The 18,822-nt window shown below is 38.7% G+C and overlaps 1 protein-coding gene across 1 annotated transcript; it reads right to left on the reverse strand.

Annotated features, from left to right (window-relative positions):
* Positions 1–919: 919 nt before the first annotated feature.
* Positions 920–15,883, reverse strand: LOC146616313 (DNA repair protein Ku80-like). Its single transcript, XM_085374182.1, has 21 exons — positions 15,834–15,883; positions 15,386–15,499; positions 15,117–15,300; positions 14,170–14,218; positions 13,958–14,080; positions 13,535–13,714; positions 12,605–12,719; positions 8,742–8,880; positions 8,414–8,526; positions 8,188–8,250; positions 7,967–8,104; positions 7,792–7,879; positions 6,352–6,482; positions 5,925–6,121; positions 5,637–5,724; positions 3,319–3,388; positions 3,075–3,184; positions 2,763–2,859; positions 1,724–1,791; positions 1,559–1,633; positions 920–1,370 (listed from the first exon to the last, which is right to left on the reverse strand). The coding sequence occupies exons 1-21, from the start codon at positions 15,846–15,848 to the stop codon at positions 1,356–1,358; spliced, it is 2,172 nt and encodes a 723-aa protein (XP_085230308.1). The 5' UTR covers positions 15,849–15,883; the 3' UTR covers positions 920–1,355.
* Between the last annotated feature and the right edge of the window lie 2,939 nt (positions 15,884–18,822).

Consider the following 18,822-nt stretch of genomic DNA (forward strand, 5'->3'; position numbering starts at 1 on the left):
AACTTCCTGCAGAGTCAATTGCTAAAGACTTCATGTAACCTTCAGATTAGCCCAACAACAGTCTACAGAGAGCTTCATGAAGAAGGTTTCCAAGCACAACACAAAGTGTCAGGGTTGTTTTTCAGGAGTGGGGCTTTGCCCCTTACCCTTTTAATGCCTCAACACAAAACACAAGATATTTTGGACAATTTCATGCTCCCAATGTTGTAGAAACAGTTTAGGGAACACCTGTTCGCAGTGCACAAAGTAAGGTTCATAAAGACATGGATAAGCGCGTTTGGTGTGGAAAAACTCGTGAGCTGTGGGCCAAACCTTCTCGTCCAACATCAGTGCCTGACCTCACAAATGTGCTTCTAGAAGAATGGTCGAAACTTCACATAAACACACTCCTAAACCTTCCCAGAAGAGTTGAAGTTGTTACAGGTGCCCAGGGTAGGCTGACAATAATAAACCATTAAGAATGGGATGTCACTCAAGTTCATATGCATGTGAAGGTAGACGAGTGAATACCTTTGGTATATAGTGTATATGGATAAGTGGGACAAAACCTTTTCCATTTTGAACCATTGTCAGCATACTCATGGCCCTAATTAAATTGGCATTCCCACCTCAGAAAAAGGGTTTTTTCTCCAAGAGTTTCTCACATGTTTCACCCTTTTTTCCAAATATGGTCACTTCTGGCTCCAAAGTGCTAAAGTCAAGGATTCAACATGGTGATCCACAAACCAAAGGTTGGCATTATGGTGGCAACGTTCTCTTTTTTTTTATACAGTCTATGCTTTAAACACAAAACTGGTTTAGTTTGCTATGCACTGTATAATTTGCAAATGATGTCACAGCATTGTGCTTTGCTACATCTTGTCAGAAGATCGATCAGTATTTTCATACACAAAAATATAATGCAAGTCATGCGCTCTTAATCAACCATAAGGCTTTTAATGATTTTTCATAATAAACTGTCAGTTTGTTGGGCACTGCATTTCTGTCTTCTGTAAAGTCTATAAGGGTTTCTTTATTTTTCAGTGCATACTGTAGCCATAATTACTACATAAGTACCACCTTAAGACTCACAAGAACTGCAGTAATTTTTAAAATCTCAAACAGAACACAGAAAGCCTTTGCCTGAAGTATGCGGAATATTTTTTGTAATTTCTAAAGTGAAGTACTTTTAGACAGCATGTGTAAACCACAGTTGATCCATTAAGTGCAGAGTTACAAAGTATGGCAGGACTCCAAGTGGGAGTGAAGGAACAATGGACGGCTGAACTGGTTTGGTCTGGCTGGACTGAGAGCGTGCATTCTTTTAATTTCTCTGGAGTCCACCGCAAACACTCCTCTTCCATCTTTTTTTCTCTTTACATCATATCCAGCTGCACAGAGAGGAAAAAAAAAAAAACATGCAACCTCTAAGAGTTTATATCTGAGAGCTCAACACATCACACACGCCCCATGTAGATACACAGGAAATGGTTTTAACACCATTCGAGTCACAACAGTTACATAAACACGTATTTAAATAAAAATAAAGAAATGTCAGAAATAAAAACTGCACGCTTACCAAGTCATCAACATCTCCAGTATCTTCAACTGGTGCAGGAGCTGCCTCCTCTTTCTTCTCCTCAGCAACCAGAAACTGAGAAGAAAAAAAAAACAGTTTCAGTCAAAGAAAGAGACTAAAGATCATCTCAAATTCATACGTGTACCAAATTCAAATTAAAGTCACCTGATTAGCTTCGGCTTTGGAGACCGAGCTTCCTTCCACCTCATCCTTGCTGATCAGCGTTAAACCATCTGTTGATCAAACTCAATGTTAGATACAAACTGCCTGAATTTGAGGCAAAACTTTTTTTTCTCCCCGCAAAAAAATAAAATGAAAAAAATCACCATTTTCATCAGAATATTTTAGGTTTGCAATGTTTCTTTAAACAATTTTCCTAGTTTTTATGAATTAACAGTTTAGGAATTGCAATTATTTAAATATACAGGCCCTCGATTCTAAAACTAACTCAAAAAAATCAAAACTACCTGGTTTACTAACATAATTTTAAATATAAGGATTGTTTTCAATACTGAAAATCCTTTAAAGCCAATAGATTGAAGTCTAGAAGCTTTGGACATCACTAAATGTTATATTTCCTCCCTTGAGATGATCTGCTACACTTTCACCTCAACAACCTTCAGTTGCTGCTTTTTTGTTGGTCTGTCTGGTTTCAGTTTTGTATTTAATAACGAAAATCTGCTTTAATGAGTGACTGACATGGTGACTGATGTGGCCATTGTAGACTTATCCCATTTCTTTCCCTTGGGAAACTTGGGTTGCTTTTGCAGTTTGCTTTTTTTGCAATTTGCTCTTCAATCAGTTTTCAGCATTTGACAGGATCTGAGCAGAGATAATGAACTGATCACTCTGTTTCTATCAGCAATCGCATCCTCAATCAACAAGTGACCACCGGCATAAGACTGCCTCCACTATGTTTGACAGATGATGTGGTATGACCTGTCCCTCGTTGTGGTACAAATTAATCTTGTTTTCATCTGTCCAAAGAACTCTGCAGGCACTGTTAGGTGCTTCCTGACAAAGTCTAATTTGGCCATCCTCTTCTTGAGCATAAGAAGACAAAACCAAGTTGTAAACCCTCCGTTTTTCCATTCATGAAGGCATCTCTTGATTGGACCTACTTCCTTCTGAGTGTTCTTGACTTGGTTAGATATTGCGAAGTTGGGAGAAACACCACAGCTCTAATTAAAATGGCGTATCATACCTTGAACGAGCAGTTCCCAGAACACCTCTAGTCCTCTGTTTGGGATGCTTCCTTTCAGGGACTGAAGGTAGCTATTGTAGTGTTCAGCATTTCCCAGCTGAGTACGAAAGATAAAACATTTAAATTCCGTTTAACAGTCTTGAAAAAACTCTAATCTACATACAGACACATAAGCAAATAATTGTGTGTTCAAGAAAAGAAACAGAGTCATAATCTTATTAAGGCTCATAATCCTAAAAACGCCAAACCAACAGCAAACACCGCATCATCATTCGCTCCTCCAAAGGAAGAGCAATGTGAATGTTTATTTACCTTAACGGATTGCTCTCTGAAAGCCTGGATACAGGTGATGCTTTTCATGTAGTACTGTGTGTTCTTGTTGCTTAGCAACTGCTCTATCCTGTGAGTCAGCTGCTGGCAGACTGGAAGGACATAAGGGTCACCGCAACCAAACAAAGAGATAAACATAATTACAGGGGCTGTACATGAGTGATTACGGTTTATAGTACAGGCAGGAAAAAAATAAATAAATCAATAAATAAATTCTGGAGCTCACCTTCTCCGAACGGAAGAATTTTCTGTTTGATCAAAGCGCGGAAGTCTCGAGCTGGGTCAACACTTCCCACCTGGTTAGGGAATGAAATGGAAGTTTTAAAACGTGTCAGTTAAAAAAATTGATGATTATCCAGAACAGATAATAGTTATCTCCATCAAGGACACTGCGTGATGTCCTGCTGCTTGTTTGTTGACGAGAATATCTGAATAACTTCTGTCATATCCATCCATGTGGATCCAGGTGTTTTCAGGATACTTCACCACTCCACGAGAGGGCAAAATTGAACATTTTGTGCATTTTATATGTTCAGAAATACTTAAGTTTAACTGTTAAGCCACTATCTTGATGCTGTTATCATGTGATCAAGAAGATCCAAAGACTTAATTCATCCATGCTGTAGAAGAAATTTTCAGCCTCTCTTATAATAGAGATCAAACTGGATCCTGGATAAAAGAGGCCCTGTAGCCTTTACACAATCTGCTGGAACAATGTGTTGGAAATATATTCATGTGACAACTTTATCTTAAACTAATTTTCCTCCCTATAATGGTTCAGTGAGCTTTATCATCAAAATGCCCATCCACCAACAGAAAATACTGCCACATCTCAAAAGACAGCATGTTTTTTGGAAGGATGGAAGAAGAGCCATTTAAGTACCTGATAGGACAGACAAACAGGAAGGACCGAGCTTGCATAAAAGCAAGCATGAAAGGGGCGAAGTGCACCAGCGGGAGGGACATATGGTGGACAAAGTGGAGCAGGTGTGACTTAATTTCTGTTATTTGTCTCCTCTTTTCGTTCCTTTGTATGTAGATTGAAAAAATATTCATAGGGGAGGAGGCTAGCTGCAGCTAGGGCTGAACGATATATCGCATTTGCGATAATATCGCGACATGATCAAGTGCAATTTTCTAACCGCAAAGGCTGCGATTATACTGCGATTATAAGGCTGTCCAAATTACTACCATATCCCAGAATTCATAGCGCGGCCCAGCCAAACTCCAGTTTCCAGCAATGGCGGCCGCTACTAAGTTTTAAAATTACTCATACTAATCTTTCTGGGTCACAAAATAAACTTTTAACATATTTTCAGGCGAGAAAGTAGTTGTGTAAACATCAAATATCTGCTCGGTTTATCAAGATATCCCATATTTGCAAAAGTGCTTCGACGTTTTCAGAGGCGTCTGCTACCCACCAGCTCAACAGCTAGCCGGGAGCTCGAGGATTACTGATGCGGCCGAGAACGGCACAACTCCCGGCACATCATTTTCAGATCACCGCGGAGTTTCGCTGCTCGGGTTAAACGTAATATATAAGTCACTTAGACAACCTAAAAATGTTATTGTTGGGCTTTTTTCAGTGTTTTGTTTGTTCGTGAGTAAATCGGTTTGGCTGAGATTAAAGTTATTAGATTAGATAAAATAAAACTTTATTAATCCCCCGGGTGGGTTCCTCCTTGGTTTTCACACAGCTGACTAAACGTCAAACAGAAAACTTATTAAACAGAAGTATGAGACAGTCGAGAATTTACGCCAGTGTCTGGTTATATTTTAGATAGCAAGAAGCAGACGGCCGAGTTTATTAAACTCCACCGAGACAGCGGTGACGCTAATCAGAACTAGACCGTCCAATTTCACGCCTTTAAATTTTAAAGGCGTGTTTGTGTGTGTGTTTATACAATTGCTATTATGTTTGCACTTTATGTGTAATGTTACTGACTGCAGAGATCAGTAAGATGTGTGTATTTTTTATTTATTAGTTTTATTTATTTAATATTATTTTTTAATTGAATGACTGTCTAGTAGTTCACAGATGTCGAAAAACTGAGTGTGGTAAAGCCACTGATTTTTTTTATGTATATTTCTGCAATCTGCACATTGTACTGACTTTCATTTTAATGTTTACACCAGGGTTCCTTGTCAGCACTTTATGCTCAGATGTTTGTAAGCTAAAAATAAACTATTGTGTATGTTCAAATATACTGTTGTGATTGAAGAAGTTAAATAAAAATGTCAGTCATCAATTCATGCATCACCTCATGTCATCATAACAGAGGTCTGTCTTCCAGGAAAGAACAGTTTAAAATTAATGTAATATAGTATTGGCCATACTATATGATGTATTGCTTGTCTTTGTTTAATAATACAGAAGACAAAGACCTTAAAAAATAATCGCATATCGCATCGCAATCGCAATATTGGGGCAAAAAATCGCAATTAGATTATTTTCCATAATCGTTCAGCCCTAGCTGCAGCACAACCACAGCGGGCCCATCTCCTAGGATTATTAAGTCGTCCAGCCCTCCCCCTGATTCTCACCGAGGTAACAGAGCCTTCAGCAATGTCGGCCAAGTTATACTCCTCTGCTTCATCTTCTTTTACTTTCTTTGCCTCGGACTCCTCTGACCTTCAAATGAAAAATGGCAGCTTGTTAATATCTTGAAAGTCAATCCTGCTTTTTTTGTTGTTGTTTTAACATTTTTATAACCAGTAAATGTAAATGAATCTTGCAACAGACTACTGTGAAATGAAACAGCATAAATCATATAATCCTTTCCAATATGCATTATTGTCCATGACGCACCACGTCACAGAAGCTAAACTTACTCTTTGCCAAAAATCTGAGCACTAGTTTTAAGCTTCTTTTTCTTCTCCACTTCAGTGAGAGGAAATTTCCTCTTCAGCACGTCAAGTGGATCCTGGCAGCGTTCTGTAATAACCTCAGGACGATCAAGAGCAGCTTTCAGCCATGGCTCTATCGGAGGAAGAGGGGTACCGGGGCTTACTGCCCGATGGTGCAGACACTAAAATGATGGTAGGAGAGGTGAGCCAAACAGAGACTGAGCAGGAAGCAATTCTGGCTAAATAATAGTCAATTACTAGCTTGTTGAGCTGTAGTCAGACAGATGAAAGCTTTTTCGTCTAAGCTGAAATAACACTCCACATCTTCTTCAAAAAAAGTTGCAATCTGCCTCTACTCAGAAGTAAAAGGAGACCACACTAAATCTCTTTATTGCAATCTGGACTGCAGTACCTGGAAGTGCCTCTGGAAGGCAGGGTTGGGAATGCGATGGGGCTTGAACAAGTCTCTTTGTTCTCCGTTCTCATCTTCTTCTACCAACATCATGGAGTCAATCAAAGAGTCCACAGCAGACAGCTGAGCATCTACAGCAATCACACGACAATGACGGCTCATTCAAGGTTACATCTTAATCTCATTTACACTATACAGTGCAAGTCGAATGAAGTCGATATCATAGAACTGTGGGGCCACAGTTATTAGACCAGCAATTCTGAATCTGTGCCAATATAAACCATGACTTTTTTCAGATGTTTGTGCACAGTGATTTATGCTTATGCACTAAAACGTTGGCTTGAACTGAAAGAACACTTTATCTCTTCTGCAGAAACATTAAGCCTGCACACTGAGGCTGTTTTTCAGTGATATTAGAGACATCTTGCTTTCAAAATAGACAAAAGTTCATCATTTCTGTTTTTACCGATACATAATATTTAAAGCAGAGTAATTTGCAAAACTTCAAATGTACTTGCAGAGTAAGACGATCTTGGCAAAACTCACAGCCAAAAAAGTATAATTAAACAGCAGATTCACTCGACCTTTAAATATAATTTTTTTTTTGGAGGGGGGGGGGGGACACATGGTTGTTCAGTAGGGAAACTTAAGACTAGCGAATATTTTTGACAGTGAAGGCCTTCTCACAAGCAACTTTGTCGACCCCATCAAAATCAGTTTAACCAAAAGGCATTTCCAGTTGAAACTGGCCGACATATCCTCAGCATAACCATGTATAATATCCACAAAACTTAAAAAGAGGTTATACATACACAATACGGTAATATTATGTTGAAGCTCACTCCGCGAGGCTCCTGACTATGGTAGCCGTGATGCTCCGACAATCCATCAACCAGTGCGGCTTCGTAGCTTAGCAAAGTCGTACTAAAACATTTGACAGATTTTCGAGCGCCGTGTACCACATAAAATCGTTTCGAGGTCAGTAAACACAACCAGAATTCATACATAAGGCACACGGGATTATAAGGGGCACTGTCGATTTTCAGAAAAATCAAAGGATTGATTTTAAGTGTGCCGTATTTTCCAAAAAACACGGTGATAACGACGGCCCGCTAGCATGCTCTACCAAAAATAGTGCTTTGTTCTGTATCTGACAGACGAAAGCTAAACCAGTTCCACACCACTGAAGTTGCAGCATTTTTACAAACCAATTCTGGTTCATCTGTTTCATTCAACGATCCACTTTCGCTCTTCTCATTCTCCGTCGCCGGCACGCTTTTTCCTCCATGTGCGTATGAAAACAAAGGCACTGCGCATGCGCGTTTTACCCATATTCTATTGCGATATTTCATTTTCTTATCATTGCCCAACATTATACCGGTATTACCGTAAACGGTATGATATGGCCCAGCCCTATCCCCTAAAATAGAGAAACGGTACCTGATGGAGTAAACTTTTTGTTTTCAAGAGAAGGAAACGTGAACTGCCTGAGGTCTTCCATGAACGGCAGCTGGATGTACATCAGGCACTACAAAGGGTGAGAGAAGCATCGTTAGCCCTGTGCTAATAGCCACAAATGTAGTGAATATATACATAAAGGAAAGCGGCTCTTCACCTCAGAGTCCTGCTTGATACAGGGGAACGCTGCGCCCACCTGAGGGTTGCTGATGCGGTTAAAAGCGTAACGTACAATAGCCACCATCTGGAGTTCATTCAGCGCGCGGATAAGAGCCGACAGAGCCACTCCTGCGTGCTGCTCACGCAGCACAAAGTTGACGATACATGTCAGTATCAACATGTATTCAACAGCCGTGTAGCATTTATCTCCATTCTTACCTCATCATCCCTCGCAGCAAAGATTTTGATGATTTGAGAACCCATAAACTGATTACGACGTATCTGAAAGAACAGAAACAAAAACAGCCTCAGCCTTAGACAATAAAGCTACTTTCAGTTTTACTCACTCGGGGTTGCCAAAGCACTGCATGTTTGCATTTTTCCCTGGATGCCCCTCCTGTTGCAACCCCAAATTGATCTGTGTCTTCACAGAAAAGTAAACTACCGTGCTCTGTTTGGTGAATCCCAGCACAGCGAAGCACTTCCCATCGTGCTTGTACTTCATCTGTTCTTGATCGACCTTGGAGAAGGGAACAATGTCACTTCCATAACGAAAACCTGGGAGCAGAAAAAAGTGAACTTAAATGATCACCTGAGCTCAGAGTCCGTCTGTCAGTAAGCACAACCAGAATTCATACATAATGCACACCAGATTATAAGGTGCACTGTCAATTTTTGAGAAATTTAAAGGATTTTAAGTGCGCCTTATAGTGCGGAAAGTACGGTAGCGGGAAAACGCAAAACTAAACTCTGTTTGAAATGGTCCTCCATACCTTGGATGATGTCGTCCTTTTGCACCTCTGTCTCATTGTCATCGTCCAGGCAGTAAACCGTTTCTCTCTTCACATCATCTTTCTGGTGAGATTGAGCATCAACTGTAATCCACATTTTCTTCAGCTTCTCATCGGTCACCTGGAGGACGCGACAAGCAACATTTCTAGGTCACAAAACACCTCACATGGAGAACATTTACATGACCGTTACTGGTGAGATAGAAATCAGAAGTTACTCATTACCAGAAAATTACATGAATACACTGCATCTTCTCAAAGCAGTGTAATAAGCATAACACAGCAAAAGGGAATTAACAAAATAAGTTTTAAGCAGTGATTTAAAAACAGTCAGTGATTCTTCAAACCCCGTACAACCTTCTCCAACCTGTACATAAATATTACATCATCTGTTTTTTAATAGTTATTCAACTGTATTCTAAGCACCAGGTATCTGTTAGAATTTTTTGAGTTTACTTAACTAAAATTAAATGAGGCTAACATATCATTTGTGTGATTGTTGTTTTGTTTTTGTTTTTTGTTTTTTTTGGGGGGGGGGGGGGGGGGGGGGGTTCGGGCATGTTATGTTTAACTGTCAAAGGCTTGTTAGAAACTATGAAACACATCATGCAGACTTCTGGATGTTAGAAGAAAACTAATAGGCTACTGCTCATGAATGACAGTAAAGGCAGGAAGGTGTCCTTTAAAACTAAACATGTATAACATTTATATAAGAGCTGGGCGATAGAACGATAACGATATGTATCGCGATATAACTTTTACTCGATAGAGAAATTAAGCTATCGCGATAGACCTCGCCGCTCTTGTCCTCTTAAAAAAAAAAAAAAAAAAAAAGGTCAGCCAATCCAAATTAAGTAGCGCAGAGCCGAACCAATCACAGCCGCAGCGTCACGTCGCGTGACTTGTTACGTACAGCACAAGTGCCAAGCCGCACGTGTGTTTGTTTGGGAAGCAGCCAGCGGGTAATGGAGCCAGCGGGTAATGGAGGAAATGAGTGTGCCGACTAGAAAAATCAACCGAGCGTGACCGAAGAGAAAACAGATGATGGTTCCAACGCCGGAGAGATTGTCAAACGGAAGAGCCATAGAAGTTCCGTAGTTTGAAGGTATTTCGGCTATTTCAAGTCTGACAAAAAACAGAGTAGTGTGCACTGTAAATTGTGCCGAAAGCAAGTCTGGAAATACAATAAACTGGTGCATGCGTCACACTGTGCGCCACGTTATTGTTTCGGTGAAATGAATTTCTACAATACTGTTACTGTTAATTCTACTCTGCAGTGTTTAAATGCTTACATATACACACAGTTACTGTCCCTCCACACATACGACTCTGTTCTGCTTCTATGCCCCAGCTTTGTTTACTTTTTCCCACCGAGGCTTCTAGACTTCTGATTGGCCAACATTTCTGCACGGTTAGGAATCTAGCGCCACCTGCTGCTTTGGCGTGTTCATAGCAGCGTTTTCCTTCATTTCTGCCTTTATGTGTGGACGGGATTATTTTTTAAAACGAAAACGGAAAATCTCCGTTTTCAAAAATACCCGTGTACGTGTGGACGTAGCCTCAGTCTCTGACTGGAAGCGCTAATTCGTCATTCGGCTTTTGTCAGACTAAAGTAACTGTTAAAACTGTTTGAAAAGCTAAGCTATACAACAAGGAGAGATTGAGAATTTCCTTTTAGTTCTCAGTTTATTTGATATTGACAAAAGTTAGTCAGTTTTGTCTGTTCTTCTGTAAAACAAACTAAGATTTATTTTTAGAATTAATATTTTGTTTCTAAGTGGAATTGACAATTTAGTCTGTTTCGTTTGTTCTATTTTGAAACGTAAACGCTTTAGCGGCTGCCTTTTGTGTAGTTTGCAATATTTGCCTTTATTTATCTGAAAAAGTCTCATGTTCCTTAAGTACATCTACCCTGTTGAACTTATTATGGGAAATAAATATTTAAATAAAAACAAGCTGCTGATTATTTCACATTTTACTTGTGAGCAACGGCACATTTAAATCTTACAAATATAGTTATTTGGCTTATATCGTGATAGATATCGTTATCGCCTGAAATGAAAAAAAACATATCGTGATATGAAAAAATCTCATATCGCCCAGCTCTAATTTATATCATAGTTTATAATATAGCACGTGTATTTCAGCAATAGCCGATTTATTTTAGTGTAGTGGTGGACAGTCACACAGCTTATGTGGGCGTTATCTGTGATACTCCTTAACTATAATTTATCCACGCTAACTTCAGTTAACCATTCAGACAGTTCTTTTGAAATGAAAAACATAAACACTCATGTCACCGGTAGGTTTCCGCTGTGCCAGCTGTTTAAATTACTGCTGCTTATGCAGTAACCATGGTAACCACGGAATCTGAGCGGCTGGATCGACGGAGGTCAGACAAAAATTTTACATGTATGATCTTAAAACAGGACACAGCCACTATACATGCTGGCCTCATATCAAATGTGAACGTAGACTGAGTCTATGTTTGACGTTTGTTTTATATCTAATCTTCCTCTCAAACATTTAAACAGCAGCGAGTCTGCAGCTGAGGGAATATAAACTCAAACTGTCGGAACAAGTTTGATCATTTCTTGCGTGTATTAATTTGGTGATTTATTAAATGTACAAATGTTATTCTAATCTGCAGCTGAGTCTCTTACGCTGATGAAAATGCAGATACCACAGATCGCCTGTTCGACCAATCACATTCATTCCACTTTGATCTGCGACAAACTGACACGCTCATCTCTGTTACAGTGTTGCATTAAACTGCTATATTTTTGTGTTCTTTATACTGTAGATTTTCACGTCTCTGGAATAGTTGGCAATAATCATATTGTAAAATCATATTGATATGACCCGTGAATTATTCCTAGATGACCGTTAGATTAGTTTGATGCTTAAACTCTGGTTAACTCAGAGAGCTGAAGATATTGTGGATATGCTGACCTCGCTCCGTGGTGTACAGGGCAGTTACTACATGACGGAAACACCAACATTATTTCTTTTAATAAAGTTTATGCGTTTATACACAGGTCACGCTGATTATTACACAAAAACCCAAAGATCAGATGTTAATCGGATTTATTTGCTCTCTCTCCTCCTTAAACATGTTTTTAATGTTAGTTATAATTCAGAACTGGCGACTGAAACAGGTATGACACATACGAACATCAAGAAATAAAAAACAGATAAATATAACCTCCGTAAATGAAGTCAGTGTACAGCGGGGATTATGGCAGCTGCGCTTTGTCGGCAGTAATAACAGCTCGATTGCTTGCAAGGCGAGCGGGTCCCACGCTCTGCCTTGAGACTGGGCTGGGCAGACATTTCCAAAAGCCAAAGCAATGCTTTTGACTCAATCAGCGTTAACTCCGCCCCCACGGTTTGATGGGTGAGGTTGACAGATAAATTATTTAATGGTGAGAACTGAAGGAGTCAATAGTGCCTAAATGAATTAATTAAATACACCATTAAATAATTATTTAAATGTGGCAATGATTAATTAAAATATGAAATAATTAAATTAATTAAATGTGTCAAAAATATTTATTTAATTAATTCTTTCCCATTTTAATTAATTACTTACAATTTTAATTAATTATTGCCACATTTAATTAATTATTTAATGGTTTATTTAATTAATTCATTATGGCAGTCCTGGCATTCCATAGCTCCAATGTCCTGATGGTAAAAGCATGGCTAACACCAGAGTGCTCAAAAAGACCCCACATTAGGATCTACAACTAAAAGCTGGCTTACATCAACCTATCTGATGTGTAACTTGGAGATAGCCCTAGACATGCTTAAAAAAAAAAGTTTAAAATACACAGTCAACTTACTGCTTTGTAGCCAACGATTCGGATGGAGAGAGAGCTGCCTATGGTCAGCTGACAGGGCCAGGCCACGGGTCGCCTCTCCACCCGCTTGAACATGCACAGCTCCTCGATCGCATTCCTACAAGATTAAAACACATGGAAGGAGATAAACTTGATCATAAATTAAAAACACTTCCACTGTTTGCCTGAGTTCAAGTCCAGTGAAATAGATCACACATTCTATCCTGGTTCTCAAAGATAAACAACACTCTGAAAATCTAAGGAAGGAATGTTCCTTTTCCCAACATTAGAAACAGAGCAGACATTGGTGACTCAATACTGAAAGTATTTCGCGATGCTTGGTACCAAAAATGATTCAATTAAGGGCGCCATCTCTAGAATGTATTTTTTTTTTAAAGACTTCCACTACATGATACATTGCAGGAAAATGGGAATGAGAGGGCAATTTTTTAAGTATTGGGCAAGAACTGGCTGAATGTTTGTAAATGATCACATACGGCAAGAACAGAAATGTTTAATTTGATATTTCTCGCACTGAAACTGAAAGCGCATTGGAGATACTAAATGTTGAAGGTAATGTTGTTTTTCCACTTTATTTTTAGAAAAATGTTAATTTTTGGGGGGAGTTTTCCAGAAATCTTGATAACTGCTTTTAAAAAAAGCATTCACAAGACTTTGGTTACTTCCTGCACCCCCTTCACAGAGATCCTCTTGATTGATACAGTATGATAACATTTTCTCTCCATCTTATAGATGCAATTTTTTCTACTTTCCCCTCCCTTACAGTCTGATTGGCAAGCTCCTCATTACTCTGTGTGCACACTCACCTGGCAAAAACAAGTAATCTAAAACACCAAAAATCAAGTTCATCCTAATTTACAAAGAACATTAATCCATTCCAGAGAACAAAAGTGTAACAGGAAGTCCACTAACCTGAAGGTGTGAATTTCATCCAGGCCGTCCTCCACATCCAGGCTCAGCATCATCTCTTTCACCAATTCCTTGTTTTTCTTCTGCTCCCTGGACAGACCTTTGCCTGTCCCCGGGTGACCGGGATCTCTTCTCTCTGAATCCCCTTGACCCTCCTTATCCTCTTCCACAGGGAAAGGCAAACTGGACATCCAAAGATTACAGTTACATCAAGAAAAAAACTAAAAGATTGATAAAAGTAACCAAATATCATGAAATCTGCTTCAATCAGCTTTACAATTCAGTTTGATAAGCCTCTCCTGCACTCTGCATTTTTACCAGTTATCATCAAAATATTGATTATCACATAGAAATATTAATATTTTCATCATCTTAAGTATCATATAAAGTAATAAAACATTGTGAATGTTTATGTTTGAACCTTACAAGAACTGCACGGTGATGCCAGACTGAGTGAGGTTCTTGATGATAACCTCCAGGCTTTCTTCGTTGGTCTGGGTGTTGAGGTCAGTCAGCAGGGCAATGTTGAGACAATCATACTTTTTCCCCCTTAGAAAGGTACCATTAAGTACTGAATACAGGTTTTATTTTTCAGTGAAGTGCATGAATTATTTATGAAATACAAGAGAGTTTCTTACTTTGTTTCAGTATGAAGAAGATCCATGCAAACTACAAGGGCATCCAGCCCTGTTACAGAGCAGTTAAGGAGGCTCAGAGAAAATGTAAGCACTTTATCAATTTGCACAAAAATCTTATCCCACAGACTTCAATAAAGGGTCAGTCTTCATCTCACTAGTGCCATATATATTAGTGTTCATAAAAAACACTAAAAGAAAAATAAAGACAGGATCCAAGTTCTAATCAAAGTTATCCATGTTCCCATGGAATAAAAAAAAAGGAGGAGGACTGGATAACTGTAAAATCATGTACAGTACTGTGCAATACTCCTTCATTTCTTTATATTTTCATTCCAAGCAGCCAGACTTTATTGTATTTTTTTAAGAGTGGGCTTGGGTTATAGTTCTCCAGGATTTCTGAAGGTCTGTCACAGATTTTATTTGGACATGTTAAGAAGAATCTTATTTGGGGGGGGATTGTTTGTATGGCTACTTAACACTGACCTGTGAAACATTCAAACATGGATAAAGGCCCACATTCTAAGAAGCGCTTTGATAGTCCTTCAAGAAGCCTGGAGAACAATTCCTGAAAGAAATTACAAGAAAGCTGCCTATAAGAGTTAAAGCTGTGATAAAGTCATATTTGGTGGTCATACCAAATATTGACTTTCAAGCTTCAAATTTTCTATAAATCTCGCCACTTATTTTAAATCAAATCAAATCAAATCACTTTTATTGTCACATCACATGTGGAGGTACACTGGTACAGTACATGCGAGTGAAATTCTTGTGTGCAAGCTTCAATACCATAAGAACAAGCAAAATATAAGAATGGCTAAATCTGAGAGTTTTTTTTAAAGGCAAATATAATGAAATGATGGGCAATTCAAGACTTTTAGTACAGTGCTCTGCCTGCAGAGTTAGGTTTCTACATGGTATTAATGAAACGTGTTCGGGAGCAAGGATACAGTCACCCTGCTGACTCTCTGGTTGGACCTGATTTTCAATCTCTATCAGTAGTTCACAATCAGGGATCATAAGGTGTCGATGTACTCTGATGTTCTGGTACTGGCCATCCTGGCTCAGAGGGTTGTCTGTGGAGTCTGTGCCAAACAGGACCAAAGCCAGCTCAATCTTCGTCTCTGAAAAAACCTGACAGAGGAAGGGGAAAGCATGTTGGGAGGGTGCTAAAATCAGCCTCATTAGGGTGCTTTGTTTTATAAATGTGCAGTTGTACCTGGCGCTGGACAAACTTCTGGATGACTTTTTTGGCAAGTTCAAAGGAAGACTCTTCCCCGGGTGCAGAGTTGGACATGGTAAGCCCCACATCCATGCACAGCACCACAGCTGTCTGCAGAGGACATACTTATTTAATTTACGACACTTAGAGGTGCCAAAAACACAAAATTACTTCTCAAATGCTGCGTTAAGGTCGTGCTTTCTCATGCAGATAAGATAAAACGAGTATGCGAGCCTTGTATGCACTGAATGAGGAGCGTGACCGTTTCAGGCTGGACATGTCTCAACACGCCGCTGACGCTAAACGTCTCAAAAGTTCAAAGAAACATAAAAACAAAATGTTCCTAACGAATAAAAGCTGCACATTTAATATCGTGAATAGTATCTAACAAGCATGTATAAGTCCGTGACTTATCTCTTTAACAATTGAAGATAAAACAACTTACTTTTGAGCCTGCCATTTTTTCTTCTTTTCCCTCCACCAAAGCAAAGACTGTGTCACTTTGTTATGGATCCGGAAAGAAACAATGAACTAGGAACCGAAACTAAGTTTCTATTTACGATGAGACTTCTTCCGTAGACCTTATGAATTTATTATTGATTGTTGTTCACCTTAAATTACAATGTTATGTCAAGACCACTTTTGTGGTAGTAAGACTGAAGAGGCGGTCCGATAAAAGCTAAAATGAAATGTAGGTCAAACGCCCTCCGGCTAACCGCGCGCCTACAATATGCAAACATTTCCGAGCTGTGGTCAAGATTTCAGAAATACTTAATTCATACAAATAATAATTCTAACTAATCACTGAAAATACAAAATAATATAACAACATAAGTATTAAAATAAAATAATAATAATTTAAAAAAATACAAAATCTGCGCAAATTTTAACCTTGTCATCCCTAAATTGATTGTTTTGTGTTTTATTTACTAACTTTACTTAGATTTTTCATTTCATTCAGTTTTTGTGAAATAATAAGCCTGACTTCCCTACATCAAGATATTGAAATCAAACCCTCCTTTTAATGTTCCCTCAAACCAGCCCTGTATGCTCAGAAAGGTTATTAAATACATAATTTTATTATCTTCGATCATCCAGGAGCTATGTTCAGCCATGACTCACAGGTTTGTGCCTTTAGACTTAAATCACTAAACATGGAGATGTGTCTTTTTAATATATGCATTAACACAGAGCTTGTGTATTTTAACACCCCAACTAGAACCTAAATAAACTTAGGCCATAAATGTAACAAATCAGACATTTAAAAAGTGGCCACAGCAGAACAAATTAGCAAATGTTAATCTGACTGTATTTCTCATGAACTTATTGTATTTGGAATGGTTGCTGCATAAGGATTTTAGATTTTGTTCAGTGAGTATTGCAGGATAACACTGGGGTGCCAATAATCTCAATTTAAAGCACCCCTCGCCCCCAGAGAGCCATCTGCATTGCTGTGCACCATGCAGGGTTTACATGCTGACTCTTGTCTTTGTCTGCTGATTAGAGTGACTCGCTGGTTTTAACGATACAGTAAATATTAGTCTGTAGTTGAGATGTAATAACACAACACTTTATTTCACTTGTGTAAATGTTTGCATCATATAGATTCACAACATGTAAAACTGCATCACTTAACCCAGCCAGTCATATCCATAAACATTTCAACAAACATTTAGACCATCTGGATGTTTTAATCCAGTCTTGCTTGAATTTCAATCAGTTTTTTTTGATAGCTGTTTACAGTACATATATCTCAAAGTGCTGAAGTATAAAAGCACCTAGCTAGAACATCTTCTAGGCTTAAATATAGAAAGCAAATTGAAGTAATATGTAAAATATGTGAGCATGGAAATGTAACAGGAATTCTTCAACTTCAGCTTTTTTGTGTGTGTGCGATTTAAAACTGTGAAGACAACACAAACACTTGTTTTAATGCTGTTCAACGTATGAAAACATGAACAAAAAAAGAACAATCTGTCAGCTTGTTCTCACTATGGCTTTGTAACTGCTTAATTAACCCTCAATAAGAAAAGAGGTATTGGTCTCCTTTCCTTTCAATCTCCATGCATTGTTTAGATACCTTGACTATGTACAGAGTCCAGAAACCAACAAAAACTCACAGGCCAGAATTCTTCTTACCCCAGAGTGTGATGTAAGGATCATATCATGACTTTTAATTTTTAAAAATCCCTTGCAAATAAATAATCAGCAGTGGATTAAGCTAAAGAGACTCCTTGGAGGTCTTCAGTGCTATGAGATAATTATTGTTCAGTTATACATAAAAAAATAAAACTTTTAGTTGTCTTTTACTGGAATTGTTGTCACCAACAAAAACATCACTTAGCCAACATTTTCCTTCATCCAAATGTGTATTAACCTACAACAAAAAAATCCCAAAGAAATGTACGGAAAATGGCTCATCTAAAGTCCAGGCTTTTAAAGAAAATAAATGCATGTCTTTTAAACACTAAACAACATACACTATTAAAGGACGAAGTACCAGACCACCTACACCTACAGTAGCCGCTCAGCCATGAAAACCCATGCCACAAAGCTCCAGACACACAGTTTTTGTGCTTCTGTATTGAAGCCAGGGGAGGTTTGGACCTCTGCAATATGCGCCTCAGCACTTGGTGACCCATATGTGACCTTATGTGACCTGGCTGTGGCAGTGGTTCCTAAAAGCTTTCATTTTGCAGTGATACTTACGGTTGATTGTGGAATATCTAGGAGGGCTGAAATTTCACAAATTGTCCTCTTGCAATGATGGCTTCCTATTATATCACCACACCTCAAATTCAGCAAGCTCTTTACAACAACTCATTCACAATTATTTGTGAAGGCAGATTGCATTGCTAGGTGCTGGAATTCAAAGACTCAAGTGGTATGACCCAATACTTTTGCCCATACGGTGTATATGTTGCTCAAAACAAAAGATTCATGCATTCTGTAGTGACTGATGGCTGTGGGGTTGCATGCTATAGGCAGAGGAGGAAAAGTCCAATTTTATGACAATGAATCTGTTTTTTATGGTCACGCTGCCCCTTAAAAGGACAGATTTTCACACTGGTGCTCTTTGGTGTATATTTCCACTAAAATCAGCAACTCACACAAAGTAAACCCACACCACTGCCAGGGGACGGTCACCCCCTTTGCCCATTTTTTATGCCAGCCTCACTCTAAATCCACCTTCAAAGTGATTATGATTACTTCACAAAGACAACAGTGTTGCCTTTGAAGGTATTTTTGATGGCATTGAACAGCACAGTGATCATATATACTTAATGCAGATATTTACAGATGAAGTGAAAGTTGATGTAAACTCTCAGGAGTGTGTGCATATCAGTGTCCACGCCTTAGCTGTGAAAACCAAGGTCCATATGTTTGAAAAGGTCTTTGAGTGGGAGTGCTGTTCCATAATTATTGGTGGCTAT

This window comes from Diplotaxodon limnothrissa, linkage group LG16 (assembly GCF_057381915.1).
Source record: "Diplotaxodon limnothrissa isolate DT_005_m linkage group LG16, D_limnothrissa_male_GT1.1, whole genome shotgun sequence".
Taxonomy (NCBI): domain Eukaryota; kingdom Metazoa; phylum Chordata; class Actinopteri; order Cichliformes; family Cichlidae; genus Diplotaxodon; species Diplotaxodon limnothrissa.